At 38.4% G+C, this 22,733-nt stretch overlaps 1 protein-coding gene across 1 annotated transcript in view; it reads left to right on the plus strand.

Annotated features, from left to right (window-relative positions):
* The window catches only part of TRIP11 (thyroid hormone receptor interactor 11), a 59,037-nt gene that overhangs the window by 15,956 nt on the left and 20,348 nt on the right, over positions 1–22,733 (plus strand). The window contains exons 9-14 of the mRNA XM_088145228.1: positions 1,420–1,623; positions 2,996–6,025; positions 6,794–6,934; positions 7,018–7,211; positions 16,034–16,197; positions 19,150–19,253. Coding sequence (XP_088001354.1) covers positions 1,420–1,623; positions 2,996–6,025; positions 6,794–6,934; positions 7,018–7,211; positions 16,034–16,197; positions 19,150–19,253 — 3,837 coding nt within the window. The remainder of the gene's footprint in view (positions 1–1,419; positions 1,624–2,995; positions 6,026–6,793; positions 6,935–7,017; positions 7,212–16,033; positions 16,198–19,149; positions 19,254–22,733) is intronic.

The following is a 22,733-nucleotide window of genomic DNA, read 5'->3' on the forward strand; positions in this document are numbered from 1 at the left end:
ATAAATAAATATAAACACAATATGTTTATTTTATTGTTTGCCAATAAATATAACATTTCATGCATCTAATGGACTATAGTGAGCTATAGCATGCAAAAGCTGTGCTATTACCAGATTTTTGTCATGTTTTAAGATGTTGGCAACAGAGTTACCCTTCTAGAAAAGCTAGAGAGTGTCTCTATATAAATAAAAAATTATTAGAGCAAAAATTGTGAACCAGTTGCTCTCCACATGTTTCTGAGATACAGTTCCCAGTAATACCAACCAGTATGGCCAGTGATGAGGTTTGGAGGATCACAAATTCCTTATCCCTGACTTATAGAACATTCAAGAAGTCATTATTATTACTATTACTATTACTATTATGATTATTATTTTATTTCAGTCATAGATGAGCATAACACTAATAACATAATGACTCTAAAATAGAAATAAAAATAAAAAATCATATTGATAGAATAAAATAAGGTAAAGATAAAATTACTAACATAAAATTACAGAGTACAGGAATTAAAACATGAGAGAATCCTATAAAATTACAATTAATTTTACAATGAATAATCTAAATGCTATGATAACTAAGATGACTATAAAAGGACATAAGTAATACTAGATTTTATAAAACACTACAAGAATATAAAGTTATGTTAACAAGCCCTGCTAGGGTTTGTTTGGATTAAGACAATTATAGTCCAACCAATTATAGCAAAAAAATAGCAAAATAAAACATAGAATGTAGCCCGGTTCTGTGTGAGAGCTATGATTAAACATAAACAACTCCCCCAAGTGAGGTGATGCTGAGCCTTACCTAGGCTTCCATAACTCAATAAATGTTCTCTTCCTTTTTTTTTTCTTTCCTCTCCCCTCCCCCTCTCTTTTTTCCTTTTAAATATACACATACTATTTAAGAAGTCATACATTCACATTTTCCACAAAGGTACACTCTTCTATTTCCAGTCTAGTGTCAGGCAGATATTTGACCTTAACTCATTTTGGAACAAGACAGGCAATTCAGATGATCAGTTGTTGAACACACAGAAGTTCTGTGGAAACCTTTGCCATCTTACCACCAGATGGTAATAATAAGCTAATAAGAGGCCACAGAAAACTTGAGGCTTATATGAGAAACTCTTGTATTGTACCAAAGAGCCTGTAGTTCCTGTGTTTCAATAATTGGAGATGAAGGATAGTTGTGTCCCTTTCTTAAAATGTATATTGTAGCATTTCCATTGTACCAATTGATATAAATGCTTAGATATCAGCAAGATTCCTTTCTTTGTGAACAATTTGCAGAAATATTTTTAAATATCTTTTATAGATTTGATGGTATAAAAAAGCATAGATTGTTAGATACTTAGAATTATATTCAAATCGATTTTATCCTATTAAATTTAGGGTCTTTTTTGTGTCTAAATTAAGGAAGGAATTCAGAAAGAAACTGGAAGTTTACAACCCAAGTGTGATAGTACTATGGATGCATCAACCAAAGGACAGAACTTGGAGTTAAATCAGTTACAAGACGTGCAAAAGAAGCAACATGAATGGAATGAAAGCAGTGCTGAGAAAGAAACTCTAATAGCAGAACTGGAAGAACTGGACAAGCAGAACCAAGAAGCTACCCAGGTGAGAAATATAAGGGAGGGGCAGGAATAATGCATAATTTACAAGCTATGTGCTTTTATGTTTAAATATCTGTGCAACAAAACTATGGGTTTCTGGGCTTTCCTAATCAACATTTTTTTAAAAAATTAAATTTTAAAAGAAAAATAACACTGTTCTTCAGACAGCAAGCTCCCTCTCTCTCTCTTAGCCCCTCCCTCTCCCAAAAGACACAGACACAGACATACATATATGCACTTTAATTCTCTTTACAAAGATTAATAACTGGTTTGGAATAATATGGCTAATAAAGATATATTCTGTACTGATTTATTTGTCATGAAGGGCAACACAGTCTCTTCAGAAGCTTAGGTTTGAAGCCCACTTTTGCCACCAAATTTGTCATAGAGCCTTTTTGGATTTATAAGACACTTTTTGCTCAGTAGATTGTGCTGCTTTCTTCCTCCTTCTTTCTGCCTGTTGGCTACATTAATCTACTCATTACCTGTGTTTAATTTTCAGTCTGAAGCATGGCACGCTACCATAATGTGGATCTAAGCCAGGGTCAGACCTTATGATCACTGCTTTTTAGTTATCTACATTTCCAAAATGTTATGTGTATTTTACAGAGGAGTTTAACTTGTTTTTAACTTGGTATTTCATAACGTAACTCATCATATTGAGGGAAGTGAATTAACAGTTTCTCGGTAAACATCCTCAGCAGTTTCACAAAAGCTACAACTATTCTTTCAAAATCTGGGACAGAATCTAGGACAGTTCTCAATGTATTTATTGGCTTTTATTCAGGAATGGACAACCTACATAGGGCCATATGTGGCTGTCAACTTCACACATCTCTCCACTTAATTTTAAAAACCCTCTCTAATTTAGACCTCTGTCTAGTATAATCTGCTTTTTCCCTGGAAAGAAAAAAATTAGCATTTTTGAAAAAAATGAAAAGGGGAAAGGATACATTGGAAATGGGAAGAGATAGGCAAAAAGTAACTCCACTGATTTTTGACTGTGACTTTGCTCCCCACATATAGCCCCAACAGATTTTCCTGAAATAATGCCCCCCACCTTTGCTCTCATTGAACAAGATGGACACCCAGCAAAATGTCAGTACCATGAACTGGGAATTAATCAAACCCTGACGGTCATTCTGTTAGCAAGGAGGCAGTTGATCTTACTTAAGAGAGTGGTAAACTGCACTGCTGCTGAAGAGTTGTCTTTCTTTTGTTAAACGCTATATTTCTACAGTGATTGCTATTAGTACTTTACAGTAACATAAATACAATACTTTGAAAATATTCTGAAATGAGAATAATTTTTTCCCTCAAAGCTTTACCACTTGTGTGTCATAAATAAGTAAAAAAATACTTTTTTTTTATTTTAGCATATGATTATGTTGAAGGAACAACTAGCCAAACAAAATGCAGAAGCTGCTAAAGTTATCACCCAGCTAAAACTGGACGTAAAATTTGAGAAAAGAACAATATCTATGTTGGAAGCTGAGAAAACAGAAATGAGCAAAGAGCTGCAAAGCCAGAAAGAAACATTGAATCAATGTACATTTGCACTTAATGACTTGCATATGACTAAGCAACACCTGGAAAATAAAATAAAAGAATTAAAAGAACAACTTAAAACATCCCAATATTGTAGCTCCAAAAATGAACAGGAAATTATAGAATTAAAGAAAAACCTAACTGAAAGAGAAGAAGAATGTTCTCTTCTCAAAAATGAATTAACCAGGATAGGTGAGAAATCTAACAGCTATAATCAAGATAATTCAACCACAGAACGAGAAAAAGAAATGTCAGACTTGAAGGAGCACGTTTCTGAAAATAAACTGATAAATACAGATTTGGAGAAATCTATCTTAAATCTTCAAACAGAAAAAGGAAGACTTCATTTAGCATGTGAGGAACTTAAACAGCAGTTGCAAATAGCTAATAGTGAGAAAAGTAAGATTAGTTTTGAAAAAGATACTATGCTGGAAGCTTTGAAACTTGAAAAGGGACAGTTAGAAAGAGAATTAAGCCAATCTGAAAAACAATTGTTGGAACAGGCTCATAAATATGAGCAGACCATTGAGGAGTTGTCAAATGCACGTAATATGGATACTACTGCATTACAATGTGAACATGAACGGTTAGTTAAACTTGCTCAAGACAAAGACTTTGAGATAGCAGAACTCAAGAGGAATATTGAACAGATGGAAGCTGACCATGAGGAAACTAAAGAGATGTTAACCACTAGCTTAGCTGGGCAAAAACAACTGACAGAGCTCATAAAAGAGAAAGAGGTCTTTGTTGAAAAATTTAAAATCAGAGTTTTTGAGTTAGAGCAGCAACATGAAGACTATATTGAGAATGCCAAAAGAGTTGAGCGTTTAAAGCAGAATTTAGAAGAAAAGGAGAAAAGTCTTTCAGCTATGAAAGAAGAGAACAGTCATTTGAAAGAAGAAATTGAGCGATTAAAAGAACAACAGAGCAGGTCTCCTCCTTTGGCTGAGCCCAAAACCTTAGATATCATCACAGAACTTGAAGCAGAAATAACACAATTAACTATACTTAAAAATAATCTCGAAGAAGAGGTGAAACTGAACAAAAAGACATTTGAGGATCAGAATTTGAAAATGGCCCAACTACAGCAATCCCTACAAGAGTATAAAAAGGAGACTGAGGAGTCCAAATTTCAACATGAACAAACGAATATAGCACATAGGCAGGTATGCCTGGAGAAGGATGAAGAAATCAAAAGCCTACAGAGAACATTAGAACAAATTAAAACACAACTAAACAATCAGAGAGAGGTAATTCAGCAAGACCCTCCTGATCTTTTTCAGGAATCTAAAGTTCAGACACTTAATGGTGAAAATGGGAATGAGAAACATGACTTATCTAAGGCTGAAATTGAAAGGCTGGTAAAAGGCATCAAGGAGAGAGAAATGGAAATCAAGCTTCTGAATGAAAAGAATATATCACTAAGTAGACAGATTGATCAGTTATCTAAAGATGAAGTTGGCAAACTTACACAGATCATTCAAGAAAAAAACTTAGAAATACAAGCTCTTCATGCAAGGGTTTCCTCCCCATCTTACAAGCAAGATGTTCTTTTCCTTCAACAGCAATTACAGACCTATGCCATGGAAAGAGAACAAGTGCTGGCAGTTCTTAGTGAAAAAACTAGAGAAAACAGTCAGTTAAAAACAGATTATCACAAGTTAGTGGATATTGTAGCAGCTAAGGAATCAGCTGTGAAAAAATTGCAGGAAGAAAACCAAAAGCTATCCAGTGAATTTGAAAGTAGCAGTCGCGATATGTCTCGGGAAACTATAAAGAACTTGTCCCGTATCATTCGAGAGAAAGATATTGAGATTGATGCTTTAAGTCAGAAATGCCAAACTTTATTAACTGTCCTGCAGTCTTCCAGTATAGATTCAGGCAGTGAGTTACAAGGAATTAATAGTAATCAGTTTGAGGAGCTTTTACAGGAACGTGACAAGCTGAAACAGCAAGTAAAGAAAATGGAAGAATGGAAGCAACAAGTAATGACTACTGTTCAAAATATGCAGCATGAGTCTGCACATCTCCAAGAAGAACTACAAAAGCTTCAGACACAAATTTCAGTTGATAGTGAAAACAATTCCCAATTGCAGATAGAGTACAATGGTTTAATACAGGGGTATGAACAAAATGAGAAAAAGCTGAAAACATTTACTCAAGAATTAGCCCAAGTTCAGCAGAGCATAGGAGACCTTAACAATACTCGGGATATAATTCTTGGCAAGCTTGATATGGCACCACCACCACAGTTGGTAACTTCTGTTGATGGAAAACCATTAGAGGTTCCCAGTAATACTTCTTCTCAGTTGTTTGACAGTGAGTCTAAATCACTAAATGAGGAACTAGAGTTCATGAAGAAAACATTGCAGGAAAAGGATTCACTTATCCAGACTTTACAAGAAAATAATCAGAGACTGTCTGATTCTATGGCTGCATCATCAGAGGTCGAAAGAAAGTGTCAACAGGAATTTGGCTTGGAAATAAAGCAGTTAAAGGAGAAATGTGACATTTTACAGATGTCCCTCAAGGAAAAAGATCTGTTAATAAAATCAAAAAGTGATCAATTGCTTTCTCTGAGTGAAAATCTTAGTAATAAAGAGAGTGAAAATGAGCTGCTGAAGCAAGGGATCACTAACCTGAAAGAGAGAACTCTTATCTTAGAAATGGATGTTTGTAAATTGAAGGAAGAAAATGACAGAATAGTGGCAAAAAGCCAGGAAAAAGAAACAGAATTTCGAGCACTACAAGAGACTAACATGCAGTTTTCAATAATGTTAAAGGAGAAGGAATTTGAACATAATTCCATAAAGGAGAAAGCTCTTACATTTGAAAAGATGTTGAAAGAGAGAGAACAGGTATGTGTTGAGTTTGAATTTTTATTTAAATTTAATTAATTAAAAATAAATGAGTCCCCTATTGTAGGGGAGATGGGCGGGAGAGAAATCTAATAAATAAAATAAATAAATAAATAAAATAAAATAAAATAGGAGAAAATGTGATGCCATTATGTGAAGTTATTTAAATTCTGATACAGGATTCCCATTTCCTATGCAGAATTCAGACAGTGATATCAGGAGGGTTTTTTCCCACTAGAACATAAGTAAGGAAAATGGGCCCCATGGATTCTAGCATGCCTGTGAGTGCCCACCTGACTTGAATTATTTTCTGGTTGGCCATGGGAGAAACAAAATGGCAAATTTAGATGGACCTTAATCAGATCTGGGAGTTATTTGTTTATTTATTTATTGGATTTCTCCCCCGCCCATCTCCCCCACAATAGGGGACTCTGGGCGACTTACAAAAAACATTAAAACTATAAATATATCTAAAACACATCATCATCATCATCATCTCCTCTCAGGGCTATTCTTACATTCTTAAGGGTTTTTTTAATTAATTAACTTAAATGGGAAGCTGCCATGATGCAAAGTGTCAGCCTCTCAGATCAAATTTACTTTAAAAAATGCTTTGGGGATCCACATAAGCCTCAGGAACAACAGTAGAAAATAAAATTGGTGGGTGGCCACATTTTTTTTGAACATGTTCAAACAAAGATTACTTGTCTTGATGTGCTGTACCAGAGCTTTAATCTGCAATTCTCTTGTTATTTTTATTTGTGAAAGGGAAAGACAGGAGAACTAAACCAGCTGTTAAATGAAGCCAAGTCAATGCAAGAAAAGGCTGTTGCTTTTCAGCAAGAGCGAGATCAAGTCATGTTGGCCCTCAAACAGAAACAAATGGAGACTAGTGCTCTGCAGAATGAGGTAAATGATGCAAGAAAGTAGTGAATAATGAATAGATGATATAGCATAAGGAACTAAAAGAATAGTTCTTCAATTACATACAGGTGCAGTATTTACGTGAGAAGGAGCAGCGTCTAAATCAAGAACTAGACAGGTTACGCAATCATCTTTTAGAAAGGGAAGATACCTCCACACGTGAAGCTTTAGCAGCTGAGGATCGGGAATCAAAGCTAAAAAAGAAAGTCCAGATTTTGGAGGAAAAGCTTCTGTCTTCATCAACTGTAGTGGAAAATGTCAGGTAATAGTTTGTCTCCTCAATAACTGCTGTTTGCGTGGATATGTGTTCCAGGAATGGATACAAGAAACTATCTGTCCCAGTCATAGTGGACTCTGGGCAGAGTATAATAAAAGCCCCTCCCAAAAGGCATTAACAACCCACATGTGTAATAGAAATCAGCAATAAAAAATTAGTGCCATTCACTTAACCTAAGTACCAGATGCACACTGGGACAGTGCTTAATCAATACAATGAACGGCCTATTTTTAAAATACTTGTAGAGGTCATCTGTGTTTCTGGGAGGAGAGTGTTCCATAAAATAGGGACCACCTCTAAGAAGACTTATCACCCAGCCTATATCTCATGAATCTTGCAAGGGGGCGGCAGGGGGGCACAACAGGCCTCTCTAAATAACTGCACCAGATGGGCAGATTTTATTTTGGCCTGATATATTGCAGTGCTACTGGGGTCACAAAGAGTCGGACACAACTTAGCAACTGAACAACGAAATTGCAGTGCTATGCAGTAAAAGGAGTTTAAAGAAGATAACCAACACTTTGAATTGGGCCTGAAGCATATTAGCACCCAGTGCTGCATCTTTAATATAAGTGCTGTTTTCAGTTGGCAGAGTTAACCCATCAGAAATCGACTGCTGTATTTTGTGCCAGCTGTAGCTCCTAGTCATTTCCAAAGGCAATCCCATATAGAGCATTTTGCAGTAGGCCAGCCAGATACATGGCATGGATATACTGTTGCTAGGACATCTTGGTCAAGGTTCAGTTAGGGTTATAACTGAAGCTGGTCAAAGGCTCCCCTGGCCACAGCTTCCACTGCAGTTTTAGTAGGAGTTGGGAGTCCAGGAGAACCCGTTTAAATAATACAGGGAAAGCATCAAACCCTTAGAAACCCCCTATTAGAGTCCCATTACATTATCCCTCATAATGGTATGTGGGAATGATTTTGGGAGACAGGAGGGAGAGCTGCAGATGGGTCAACTGGCATGTAAAAGATGTTTCAGCCCACAGAAGGGGGGATGGTGTGGAAAACGTTTCAGAAGTTTTCCTCTCTAGTTTTCTGGAGAGTAAAAAGAAAGGAGGGGAGAAATAATTTCAGTCTTACAGGATTCTGTTACTGTAACCTTACAACAAAAATAGAGCTAGTACTCCTGATTGTGCTTCTTATCTGGACTACCTTGCAGGGCTAATACCCTTTATGACCATTGATTACAAATGCCCCCCAAAGTAGGAGTAGAACCAGTATAAAATAGTGCCCCTAACTTCTAATCCCTGCAGACAATCCAGAAGGATAGCCGTTGATGGTATCAAAAACTACAGAAAAATTTAATAGGACCAGGAAGGTTGCACTCCCCTCACTGAGATTGTGGCAGAGGTAATTAACTGTAATAGGCTGTGAGAATAACCTTGAGGATTAGAAAAAGAGCCATAACCAAGACAACAGTCAGATAAGAGAAATCTGAGTCCAAAACAGAAATATAATTTGAGAAAGTGTTTCAACTTGACCCTCCCTAGTTTTCTTGAATGTAAAGGCAGGGAAGGGAGAGGTGCATTCAGACTTACAAGATTCTGTTACTATAATCTTATAACAAAAGTAGTATTAGCATTCATAAATTTGGTTTCCTGGTCTCGACCACCTCAAAGGGCTGACATTAACTAGAGAACCAATACTGTTTCTGTCACATTACCAGGTAGGATCCAGATAATCTGTTTCATCTAGGAACCTCTGCAGTTAATTTGCTATCACATTCTTAACTATCTTTGCAAGGAAGGGTAGATTGGAAGCTGGGCAAAAGTTGTCAAAAACTGCTGGGTTCAGAGAAATCTACTTCAGGAGAGGACATGCTACCATCTCCTTTAAAGCATTACACTTTCCCCAGAGGGGGATTGACTGTCTCCTGGAGCCAGCTGCTCATACCTCTCTTAGCCATTCAAATAAGCCAGGAGGAGCATGGATCTAGTCTAGAGGTAGTAGAATTCAGACTACAGAGAACTCTATCCACTACAATTATTAGATGTAGTACACACAGAGCAGATCCTTGTGCTGTGTTTCACTAACTTTGGGAAATTGCTGCATCTAACTTCTGTGTACATGTAACCCAAATGATCACTCCAATTCACAAAGCATGGGGAGTCATGACCTCAACAGATATTAACACTTACAATTAATAAGGAAAGTTTAGTTCAAACATTTAAGCCATATACTTTTTGAAGATACAAATGCACAAACATAAGGAAAAACAAATACATATAGAAGAGAACAATTTTTTGCTTAGCACACCCACTCCAGCATACAGGATCATACATTAATACTGCCTGTTTTAACTTAGAAATTATTGAAAGAGTGGAAAGTTGTGCAGGAGTGGAAGGTTTCAGAGAGAGATTGGATTAGATAGCTAAGCCAATAGAAGCTTATTTTGCTAAAGAGACTACAAGGGTGAAATTGAGTCAGGGGAATAAAACAAGAGAGTTTATAATCATTCAAGGGAAATGGGGGGGGAAAAGCCTTAATTTCTGTATGGTTTCGGGGAAATTAATTCAGTATGTCCTTTTATCTTCAGTTCACGTTTAAGATCTTAAAACATGATTTAGTGCTCTGGTAACAGTTGTGCCTTGATTGATTGATTGATTGATTGATTGATTGATTGATTGCCATTAAGTCAGGTTGACTCTTAGCAACCACAAAGATTGGCCAGGATGGTCTGTCCCCAATCTGGCCCTTCAGGTCTTCCAACGGGGCATCTATCACCACTGTAATCAAGTACATCCACCTTTCTGCTGGTTGTCTCCTCCTGTTTTCTTGTAGACTTCTCAAGGGAGCTTGTGTCTTCACATAATCTGTCCAAAATATGATAATTTGAGCCTGTTAATTTGTGCTTCAAGTGAGAATGCTGGATTGATTTGTTCTATGATTCATTTGTTTGTTTTCTTGGCCATCCATAGTATTCTTAGAAGTCTTCCCCAACACAAAAGTTCAAAAGTGTTACTATTCTTTATATCCTGCTTCTTCAAAGCCCAACTTTCTTATCAATAGAATGTCACAAGGAAATCTTTGTTGATTCAACCTGTCACGGCATCTGAATATCAAAGCTTTCATTGGCACTTATAAATTGCTAGTCTACGGCATATTTCTTGACTGCCAGTTCCTTTACTGTTGGTAGTTGCTCCTAAAAGACAGAAGCTATCCACTACTTCATTGTCCTGATTGCCAATTCTAAGTCTAGTTGCTGTACCTGTTGTCATTATTCTGATCTTTATCTTAGTCCCATTTTTCATTGTGTTCCTTGTCTTTCATTACTTCAACTTCCAGATCATTTGCATTTTCAGCTACCAGAGTAGTGTCATCAGCATTGCACAGGTTAATTTAATTTAATTTAATTTAATTTAATTTAATTTAATTTAATTATTTCAAGATTTATAAGACCACCCAGCTTAGACTGTGTGACTCTGGGCAGTGTGCAATATAAACACAAAATAAAACAAAAATAATAAAAAAAAACAAAGAAAACTTTCTAACAACAAACAAACAATATAAAAATACAGAATCTAAAAGCTTAAATGTTAAATAGCAACCAAGCACACAACAAAACAATCTCAAGGGGGAATCCCACTCAACATATATATATATATATATATATATATATATATATATATATATATATTTTAAATCTCCTCTTACCCCTATTGGTGGTATGTGTCTTCCTCAATCTCAGGTGCTCTGTCAGAGGCCTGGGGGTTTGAGGGATCTGCGCAGTATCTTAGCCGTTCCTAGCACTGCACTCTTCTGGACAGAGAGTTCTAATGTTGTTCCTGGGATCTGTTGGAGCCACCCTCCCAGCTTAGGAATCACAGCCCCAAGTGCTCCTACCACCACCACTGGGACCACTTTGCCCTTTACTTTCCACATCCTCTCTAGTTCCTCCTTCAGGCCCTGGTACTTCTCCAGCTTCTCATACTTCTTCCTGTTGTTGGCACCACTACATCTATCACCACTGCTGTCTTCTGGTTCTTGACTACTACCACGATGTCTACTTCATTGGCCAGTACCTGCCTATCCATCTGGACCTGGAAGTCCCACAGAGTCTTAGTCCTGTTATTCTCCATGACCTTCTGTGGAATCTTCCAAAAACAAAAACAGAATCTATTTTCCACAAGAAACTGTTTGTTCTTTATAATTAATTCCAAAATCTTACTGTAAAAGTTTCAATATTAGTCCATTTATAACTTTCTAAGATCAAAATTTTATTTAGTTTTTTGCTGTTTATTTCAGATTCTTTAAATTCTTAATCATATGATTAAAATTTTCTTTCATTCAGGATTGAAGGCATACTCATCCAGCGTTTTCAGACCTGTCAGTCTGAAGGTCTCTACTGTAATAGCTTAGAAGTAGTTAATGAGCAATTTCCAAAAGTGATTAGAAAGTGAAGTTTGTGAACTTAGTGTCCTTTAAAAGTCTCTGCTGCAGTTGCAAACAAGATAGCTAATCCTGTTGTTTTCCAGCACTCAAACCCACAGAAAATTGCTGTCCTGCTATCTTCTCATGAGGAGCAGCCATCAAAAGCACATGTGGGCAATCTCTCATCCTCTCCTTATCCGGAGAGGTTCCAAGGTACTGGTCTACTCACTAGTTCATTAGTCTTTGCCACAGCCGTCAGTTCCACTTTCACAGAGCAATCTTCAGTTTGCCATACCTTCCCCAGAAGTCAGAAAAGGCATGCTTCCTAGATCTCATAAGATGACAAGACTTAAAGGAAGGAAGGAACCTGGGGCATGCTCTCCCTGTGGGAGCATGTGGGGCAGGCAGATATTCTTGGGAGAAGGCAGTCCTATGCCAGGCTATTGATGTTTCTTCCTCCATTGTTAAAGCCACCTTCCAATTCAGCCTCCTTCAATATATATTCAGCATATAGTTTGAATAAATAAGGAGAGAGTATATAGCTTTGTCTCGCTCCTTTGCTAACCTGGAGCCAGTCTATTTCACCATGTTCCATCCAGAGTATGAGTACATGTCCTCTACATAAATTCCACATGCAGACAATGAGATATTCTAAGATTCCAATTTTCCTAAAGACATTTCACAACTTGACATGGTTGATACATTCAAAGGCCTTTCTATAATCTATAATTGACTTCGTTTTGGTATTCTTTGGCTTTCTCAATTATCCAGCCTGCATCAGGAATAATGTCTCTTGTTCCTTGGCCTTTTTTACAATCAGCTTGAACATCTGACATCTCCCTTTCCATATAGGGCTTTAGATGATCCTAAGCATTATTTTGCTAGCGTGTGAAATTAAGAATGTAGTATAACAGTTTTTAGACTCTGTTAAGTCTCCTGTCTTTGGTATTGGTATGTAGACTGACCTCTTCCAATCTGTTGGCTACTGTGTCATTCTCCCGATTTGCTGGTATAGCTTGGTTTGAAGCTTTACTGATTCTTCTTGTATTGCTTGCAATATTTCTTTAGATATTCCATCAATTGCTGTACCTTCCAACTTGAAAATGACCAGATTGCTATTTTGACTACTTCTGACTGAATCAACTCATCCTGTACACACATCCCAGATCAAAATACTGAGAGTTTCTTTCCCATGACAGATTTGGGGGAGAATGAGAAGCCAGTACTTCTCAGTCTTCTTCTGGAATTCCAGATAACACCCTGGCTCCTGACATTAAGAAAACCTGTTAAGACCAAGCTCTTCAAGCCCTTTGCGAATTACAATCTTGTCATTTGGAAACCCAGTAATTGTTATGATTATGAGTTCTATACTTTAATAATTTTTATGATTTATTAATGAATTAATTGTTGTCACAAAATTATTTTTGATTGTAAACTGTCAGGAGTCTTTTGAGAGTGTGGCAGTATAAAAAAGAAGGAAATAAATAGTAATTAAAGCCAGATTTACTAACTCAAGCCAGTTAGACACTTTCCACAATATTGTTATTAAAAAACATACAAACACCATTTTATTCAAGTATAAAATTTAAAGTATCCGAATAGCTTTATTTTATTTACACCCAAAGGACTGTGAGGAACAGCTAATTATTATTAATTAACTTTATATAGCCTCTTCCATTAAAACCAATTTAAAAATTAAAAGCTACAGTTAAAATACAATAATAAAAAGACAGAGGAGAGTACACTCTATATACAATATAACCATGTAATGGGCTCCATACTTCCTTGGGATCCCCAAGCCCAATGGCACATCCAGGTTTTGAGGGCCTTCCTTATGACTATGGTGAGCATAGAATAAGACTGATGATATAGTAGTTGGGTTTTTTTTCCAGTGGAAAAAGATTGCTATTGAATACAGATCTTTTTTTGCTGTGTATTTAGTTAACTTATAAGGAGAGTAGTAATGCTTCAGGATTGGGCTGCTTTCTCCACTGCTGTGCACAATTCAGAGGTTTCCTTCATGAGTTCCCCTCAAGAAAGTCAGAATGGCGATTGCCAAATGGCAGAATGATAGGTATTTTCGTATTCGAGTCTCTCCCTTTACTCTTTTTAATGGAAAAAAAATCTTTTCATTCAGTCAGTGGAGAAAATATATTAAAACAATTGCCCTTTTGCTCCTAGAGTTTCACCAATGTTCTAGTTTAGCCACTTCTTCTAGAATAGATGGAAATTTTGAGTCAAACTGTCTGGATAACATCTGATACCATATGCGAAGAGAAAGTGAGCATATTTGAGTTCTTCATTTATTTCTTTAGCCTGAGTCTGCCTAAATGTTCAGTAACTGATTTTGTTGGAGAAACACTGAGAAAGTTCAAGCATCCTTCCACAAGTCCCATTGGCACTGAGACTCCTCCTGTGTTCTCTGTCAGAGATTACAGATGTTATTAATAATATTGTTCAACCTCTTCAGACCTTTACTGTCAATAGGGGGCCCACTTGTAACTTTTGACCAAGTATCTAATTTTTGCCTCTTTTTCTTCTCCTACTTCCCTTGCCTGCCATTTTGTATATGCTACCCTGCCTCTCAGTATTAATGCTTAATGCATGGTAGTGAATAGTTGCATGGCTCAGCTTTCTGAGGAAAAGGAGGATACAAATGTAATAATAAATAAAACAATAATCAAGTAAAATATTCTTAAACCTGGGATCTAAAGACATTTTAAAATCTTTTCTTCTTAATTAGGGAGCATTTGAAAAAGACAGTGTATTTAAAACTTTTAGATGAGGCAAAAAAATAACTAAAGGATGTCATTAAAATTCTGTCTGTCTATCTATCTATCTATCTATCTATCTATCTATCTATCTATCTATCTATCTATCTATCTATCTATCTATCTATCCATTCTATCCATCCATCCGTCCTTAAAAACACATACCAGAAAACAGATGCATACACATAGTATGCTAAAAATTGAGATTTTTTTTCCTCCATTGCTCTAGAAAAGCCTTTCTCAACTAGGGTTCCATGGAACTCTAGGGTTCCACAAGAGGTCGCTAGAGGTTTTGCAAGAGATTGTGACTGAACAAAATCATGTTTTGATGTACTCTGAGCTGTGGATATAATAATTATTATGCCAGGGTTCCTTGAGACTTGAACATTATTTCAAGGGTTCTTCCATGGTAAAACACCTAAGAATGGTTGCTCTAGAATTAAGGATCACATTAATGTGATTGATAGTTGAATCAGAACAGGTATAGAAAATATTGTTTCAGACAATTTATTTATTGAATTTTCCACATTAAGATTGATGGTGATCACTACTTAGATGAAATAGACTTGGACATATTTATTGAGAAATCTCTGGGTAATTACTAGCTACCACAGCTAAGTATGCTCTCTGTATTCCAGAGGCAATTAATAATAGCCGTAGGAAATACCTGAGTGAGAACTGATGAAGACAGAATGCTAAACTCAACAGTCCTTTTAGTTTCATTCAGCACAATTCTTATTTCTAAGCTCCTTATTGAAAATCTTCTTCAGAGCAATCCTTGATGGTCAGAGGATATTTCAGTTACATAAAAGCAAGCATAGCCAATGTTTGTGCTTCCCAAAGACCCATGGAACTGTGGACAGGCAAGGCTGTTATGCCAGAGGATATCATGCTTGTGGATAGGTTTAGGGCCTCACAATTAAACACATATGGATTCACATCCATAGAGTTATTTTTTTATCACATAAACATAAATGCCTCTGCCACATGCACAGATGTATTCTAATGCAGCCATTCACATCCAGGTTCTCTTGTTCCCATGCATGAACATTTTTATCACCACCACCACAAACCATGCTTCGGATGCAGCTAAGATTGCTATCAGTGTGGGAATATTGAGTGCATAAATAGCTTTGGCAGTTAAGGTTAAGTGTAAAAAAAAGGCAGACAAAACTGCTGTCTGCACACTTAGCAATGCAGAAATAATTTTCTGTCCCCCATTGATCCTTTAAATGAAACAGAGAAGTGACTGCATTTCCCACACAAGAAAATGCATATGTGAATGAATAGATGTGGGGAAGAGTTTTCTGTCTTTAGATGTCAGCTAAAAATGTCATACAATATTTTTCATATATGACCATAATCTATATAGAGAAATGGCATTTTCTTTAAGCAAGTTCATTTTAATTATTTTTCATTATTGTGGTCTCAAGACAATGATAGACAAGTACTTGCTTATTTAAGTAGAATTGCTTGCAGGATAAACTGGTTTGTTTTTAAATTTCGGTTTGTTGTTGTTGCTGTTGTTAACAGCCCTTTCTGGAAAAAATACGTGTCATATTTATATTTTGAAATTGAGGGGACTAGAAATAAGATGTACTTGGAAAACAAAACTAAGATTTTTTAAAATAATCTCATGCATCGTTTACGTTTTACTTGAAGCCATCAGGCAAGCATGCAGGTGGAATCCTTGCAAGAACAATTGAACCTTGTTACTGCACAAAGAGATGAGACTATGCTTCAGCTAACACTTTCACAAGACCAAGTTAAACAGTACGCCATATCCCTGACAAACCTGCAGATGGTGCTAGAGCAGTTTCAGCGGGGTAAGTTAACATGAGTAGATTGCCATGATTGTCTTCCCTTTAATCTAAAAATGTAATAGCATTTTCCTACTACTTGTTTCTGAAGCCAGGCATTTTGAAGTGGAAATCTCCCTCCCATTCATTCGGGAGGCAGGACTAGAAAGGCTTCCTTCCTACCTCTCTTCTCCAGTTCCAGCCCTTCATTCTTTGGAGACAGACACACTGTGGACTCTGCCAACCACCCACAGGGACAGAATCACCTTGATTACAGATTTTGCTTGTTTAATTTGTTTGTTTGTTTTTCCATTTCCTTTTCTTTACTTTTCCCTTCCTTTAGGGAAACTTCAGCTCAATGGCTAACAAACTAAAGACAGAAATGCACTGTCCAGGGATTCGTCAGAGTTTTGCAGCATCATATTCCCTTATCTCCCTCTTATGATTCCCTTAAAATAATGCAATCAAAGCACAGCTCTCAAGTCACCCTTTACAGGTTACCTTGACTCTTTCTGATTTGGCAGCCATACAAGTCAAATAAATAAAAAACCATGTGTTTCTTACCAGTACTGGAGTGTTTGATGGCCTGGGTACCAGAGGGAATGTAAGCCAAAGGCACTGCTTCTCCACCACCTCCTCATGACCCTTTGCCAACAAAATGGCAGTATTCTAGCTTCTACACTAGCTTTGCTAGGTAATGCAGTCCCTTCTGAAGCATCAGGGACTTTCTGTTCTCCAGAGACTCCTGGTGAAGGCAAGGGGGTTCCTAATAACAGATGAGGTCCGCACCTATACCCAAACACTCTGTCAGGAACTGGAAGAGCAGAGTGTTGGAACTTCTAGCCAGAGTGAGCCATGGGAGCAAGCAAGGAGGAAGTAGGGAAGAAGCCATGCCAGTCCCCCTGTATGTCCTTTACCTTTGGGGACCTTTCTCCTGACCCCTGCCATAAAGGGTGAAGATTGTAGGGAAGAAAAAGTCACTAGGTATGGGGAGAGACACCTCCACCACACATCCCACTCAGGGAAATCTGCAAGAACATAGGCCTCAAAGACCAACCTTATACTCCCACAGGGTCCTTGCTGGACATGCTGGCTGCAAAGGTCTTCATAGAAGCTATTAATGCCTCCCCTTCTCAGAAGCAATCCGCAAAGTCATTGAGGCTGAGTGGGAGACCCCAAGGGCACTGAGAGATGTCTCCTTCCTAGTCACAAACCTAAGGCTACTCGAGAACTTCTCAACCTCAAGTAGATGTTCAGGGAGTCTGGACCGAAGAGGAGTTCCAGCAGCATAAACATCCTGGAACTGTGCATCATGATTAGCTTAAACAAGTTCCAGATTCTCCAGAAAGTACAGCATGTCTTTCTTCTAACAGACAGTGTAACAATCAGAGAAGTAGACATAGGATTAATGCAGACAAATTGCTGCACTGAGATGAGAAAATACACCTTCCTTCATGGGCTAACACATCCAGGGGATCCACAGCAATAAACTGGTTCAGCCTCAGAAATCTAGACCCTGAGAATGCACCTTCAACCCCAGAGTGTTAGAACAATTTTAAGGAAGCCAGTGTTGGCCTTTGTAGCAATTCCCACCAATTGCAAGGTAGGATAGCCAAGGAGCAGAAGCAACAAATATCTTCAATGCCTCCTGTCCAAAGAACTGCTTATGACACCCCCCACTCCCATTCTAACTAATCCTAGACTTCTGTCACTAGTTTGAAGCTGGAGAGCAGAACTAATAGTAATAGCACCCACCAGCCTAGAAGACTCTAATACTCAAATCTTGTCAGCATCCTGTCCAAGTAGTCTCCTGGCACCCCTAGACCTGATGAACCAGGGGATTTAACCACCCGCATCCCAGTTGATTACAACTGCATGCCCAGAAGTTGAATGGGACCATGGAACCATCTTGCTAGCGAGGGATTTGATAAAATCAAACAAGTCATCCTAGCATCCATATTTTTTTTCACCACCTGCATATATGAACTCTCAATTTCAGGCTTTTACAAAGCACTACAACCTCTGAGGACAAGTGTCAGTTCTCTTCTCAGTCCTAACACCAGGGAGTAACCCATCCTCATATCAAGAGATTTTCAGAACAATCTCCCTCCTAAGACCACCAACTATTCACCGCTATCCATTATGGGACCAGCTTCAGCTAATACTACAAAACCTCACCTGAGCCCTGTTTAAATTCTTATGTTAATCATCCCTCACCTGACTTGGAAAGTAATGTTCCTAGTAGCCACAGCCTCTGCTAGGCAGGTGTAAAAAATATGTGTGCTCTCAAAAGGAATTCTACATTATCTAGCCACATGTCATCACTCTGTGCCTAGACTCAACTTCATAACTAAGACAAATTGAGTCTTCCAACAGAATCTCTAATCTTCCATTCTACTCAGATATTTTGATGGCCGATCTAACATCCAATTTTTGCTAGTCCTTCTACAATTTGAACTTGTCCCAAATTACCAAGTCTTGGACAGCTTCCTAGTTTCCCTTCAGCAGGCACATCTTGACTATAAAATCTTCCTATGATAATCAGTTGAATCAAGCTAGTCTACAAGATTCAGCAGGGAATAATGGCACACTTCACAAGATGCACAGCCACCTTGGCTCCCCTTGACATTATTGCCTCTCCCTGGAAACATTTGTAGGACATCTGTGTCATTCTTTATATAGCATTATAAGATTAACTCTTACACTTTGGCCAAAGGATCCTTTGCTAGGAAGGTATTTTAGAAAATACTGCTAGCAGAGAGCCACCCTCCTCCTCAAAATATGATCCCACTCCTAGGGGCAGCTATGGTATGTCCCATTTCAGAATGCCCTGGCTCCACTCTGGAAAAAGGACCTTCATGGTAAGTCCTATATACCATTTTGGTGATACTAATGCTGTTGATCAAGCTGTTCTCTTAAATACCTGATTTTAATAATGAATGTTTTTTAAAAAGCTAAATATGCATATTTTAACTTTAGAAGAGAAAGCCATGTATTCAGCTGAGCTACAAAAAACCCAAAAGCAGACTACAGAATGGAAAAAGAAAGCAGAGCACCTAGAAGACAAAGTGGTTTTGTTGCAAGTAAGTTGAGATTATTCTATTTTTGTTGTTGAGTCGTTAAGTCGTGTCCGACTCTTTGTGACCCCATGAACCATATTGCGCCAGGCCTTCCTGTCCTTCACTGCCTCCCTGAGTTGGCTCAGTTTCATGCTCATTGCTTCAGTGATGCTATCTAACCATCTCATCCTCTGCCGTCCTCTTCTCCTTTTGCCTTCAATCTTTCCCAGCATCAGGGTCTTTTCCAAAGACTCCTCTCTTCGCATTAGGTGACCAAAGTATCTGAGCTTGAGCTTCATTATCAGTCCTTCCAATGAGCAATCAGGGTTGATTTCCTTTAAGATTGACTGGTTTGACCTCCTAGCAGTCCAGGGGACTCTTAAGAGTCTTCTCCAGCACCACAGTTCAAAGGCATCAATTCTTTGGCGCTCAGCCTTCTTTATGGTCCAGCTCTCACAGCCATACATTACTACTGGAAAAACCATAGCTTTGACTATGTGGATCTTTGTCGGCAAGGTGACGTCTCTGCTTTTTAATATGCTATCTAGGTTTGCCATAGCTTTCCTCCCAAGGAGCAAGTGTCTTTTAATTTCATGGCTGCAGTCTCCATCTGCGGTGATCTTGGAGCCCAAATAAATGAAGTCTGTTACTGCTTCCATTTCTACCCCTTCTATTTGCCAGGAATTGATGGGTCCAGATGCCATAATCTTAGTTTTTTTAATGTTGAGTTTCAAGCCAGCTTTCGCACTCTCCTCTTTCACCCTCATCAAGAGGCTCTTTAGTTCTTCTTCACTTTCTGCCATTAGGGTGGTATCGTCTGCATATCTGAGGTTGTTGATGATTCTCCCTGCAATCTTTATTCCGGCTTGTGATTCTTCCAGCCTGGCATTTCTCATGATGTACTCTGCATATAGGTTAAATAAGCAGGGTGACAGTATACAGCCTTGTCGTACTCCTTTCCCTATTTTGAACCAATCGGTTGTTCCATGACCGGTTCTAACTGTTGCTTCTTGGCCCGCATACAGATTTCTCAGGAGACAGGTAAGATGGTCTGGTACCCCCATCTCTTTAAGAATTTGCCACAGTTTGTTGTGATCCACACAATCAAAGGCTTTTGCATAGTCAATGAAGCAGAAGTAGATGTTTTTCTGGAACTCTCGTGCTTTCTCCATGATCCAGCGAATGTTGGCAATTTGATCTCTAGTTCCTCTGCCTCTTCGAAACCCAGCTTGTACATCCGGTAGTTCTCGGTTCATGTACTGCTGAAGCCTAGCTTGTAGGATTTTGAGCATAACCTTGCTAGCATGTGAAATGAGTGCAATTGTGCGATAGTTTGAGCATTCTTTGGCGTTGCCCTTCTTTGGAATTGGAACATAAACTGACCTTTTCCAATCCCGTGGCCACTGTTGCGTTTTCCAAACTTGCTGGCATATTGAGTGCAGCACTTTAACAGCATCATCTTTTAGTATTTTAAATAACTCAGCTGGAATACTGTCATCTCCACTAGCTTTGTTGTTAGAAATGCTTCCTAAGGCCCACTTGACTTCACTTTCTAGGATGTCTGGCTCAAGGTCAGTGATCACACCAGCGTGGACATCAGGGACATTAAGATCTTTCTTGTATAGTTCTTCTGTGTATTCTTGCCACCTCTTCTTAATCTCTTCTGCTTCTGTTAGGTCCCTGCCTTTTTTGTCCTTTATCATGCCCATCTTTGCACTAAATGTTCCTTTGATATCTCCAATTTTCTTGAAGAGATCTCTAGTCTTCCCCATTCTATTGTTTTCCTCGATTTCTTTGCATTGTTCATTTAAGAAGGCCTTCTTATCTCTCCTTGCTATTCTCTGGAAATCTGCATTCAGTTGCTTATATCTTTCCCTTTCACCCTTGCTTTTCACATTCCTTCTTTCCACAGCTATTTGTAAAGCCTCATCAGACAGCCATTTTGCTTTCTTGCATTTCTTTTTCTTTGGGATGGTTTTAGTTGCTGCCTCCTGTACAATGTTACGGACCTCCGTCCATAGTTCTTCAGGCACTCTGTCTACCAAATCTAATCCTCTAAATCTATTTATCACCTTCACTGTGTACTCACAAGGAATATGATCTAAGTCATACCTGAGTGGTCTAGTGGTTTTCCCTACATTCTTCAATTTAAGCCTAAATTTTGCAGTAAGAAGCTCATGATCTGAGCCACAGTCAGCTCCTGGTCTTGTTTTTGCTGTCTGTATAGAACTTCTCCATCTTTGGCTGCAAAGTATGTAATCAATCTGGTTTCGGTATTGACCATCTGGTGATGTCCATGTGTAGAGTCGTCTCTTGTGTTGTTGGAAAAGCGTGTTTGCTATGACTAGCTTGTTCTCTTGACAGAACTCTATTAGCCTTTGCCCTGCTTCATTTTGTTCTCCAAGGCCAAACTTGCCTGTTATTCCGATTACTCCTTGACTTCCTACTTTAGCATTCCAATCCCCTATGATGAAAAGGACATCTTTTTTTGGTGCTAGTTCTAGAAGGTGGTGTAGGTCTTCATAGAAGCGGTCAACTTCAGCTTCTTCGGCATCAGTGGTTGGGGCATAGACTTGGATTACTGTGATGTTGAATGGTTTGCCTTGGATACGCACTGAGATCATTCTGTCGTTTTTGAGGTTGTACCCCATTACTGCCTTTCCCACTCTCTTATTGACTATGAGTGCAACTCCATTTCTTCTAAGGGTTTCTTGGCCACAGTAGTAGATATAATGGTCACCCGAATTAAATTCACCCATTCCCGTCCATTTCAGTTCGCTGATTCCCAAGATGTCAATGTTCAGTCTTGTCATCTCATGTTTGACCACATCCAGCTTGCCTTGGTTCATAGATCTTACATTCCAGGTACCTATGCAATATTGTTCTTTACAGCATCGGACCTTCTTTTCGCTTCCAGATACATCCACAGCTGAACGTCCTTTCGGCTTTGGCCCAGCCGCTTCACTCTTTCTGGAGCTACTTGGAATTGCCCTCCGCTCTTCCCCAGTAGCATATTGGACACCTTCCGACCTGAGGGGCTCATCTTCCGGCGTCATATCTTTTAGCCTTTTAACATTGTCCATGGGGTTTTCTTGGCAAGGATACTGGAGTGGGTTGCCATTTCCTTCTCCAGTGGACCACATTTTGTCAGAACTCTCTGTCATGACCTGTCCGTCTTGGGTGGCCCTGCATGGTATAGCTCATGGCTTCACTGAGTTACGCAAGCCCCTTCGCCACGACAAGGCAGTGATCCATGAAGGGGAGATGATTCTATAGCACAGCTTATTTATTCAAACTGATCCAGCAAAGAAAAAGAATTAGGACTGTCAGAAAATTTTAAGGAGCAATAACAGTTGATATACAGTGGTGCTTAAACGTTGTGAACCCTTTTGAATTTTCAATATTTCTACATAAATATGACCTAAAATGTGATCTGTTCTCTACACAAGTCCCAATACTAGATAGAGAACCCAATTAAACAAATGAGTGAAAAACATATTTTTT

Source organism: Python bivittatus, unplaced genomic scaffold (assembly GCF_059951505.1).
Source record: "Python bivittatus isolate LINGU-HERP-01145 unplaced genomic scaffold, Pbiv_v1 ctg000480_np1212, whole genome shotgun sequence".
In the NCBI taxonomy this organism is placed as follows: Eukaryota; Metazoa; Chordata; class Lepidosauria; order Squamata; family Pythonidae; genus Python; species Python bivittatus.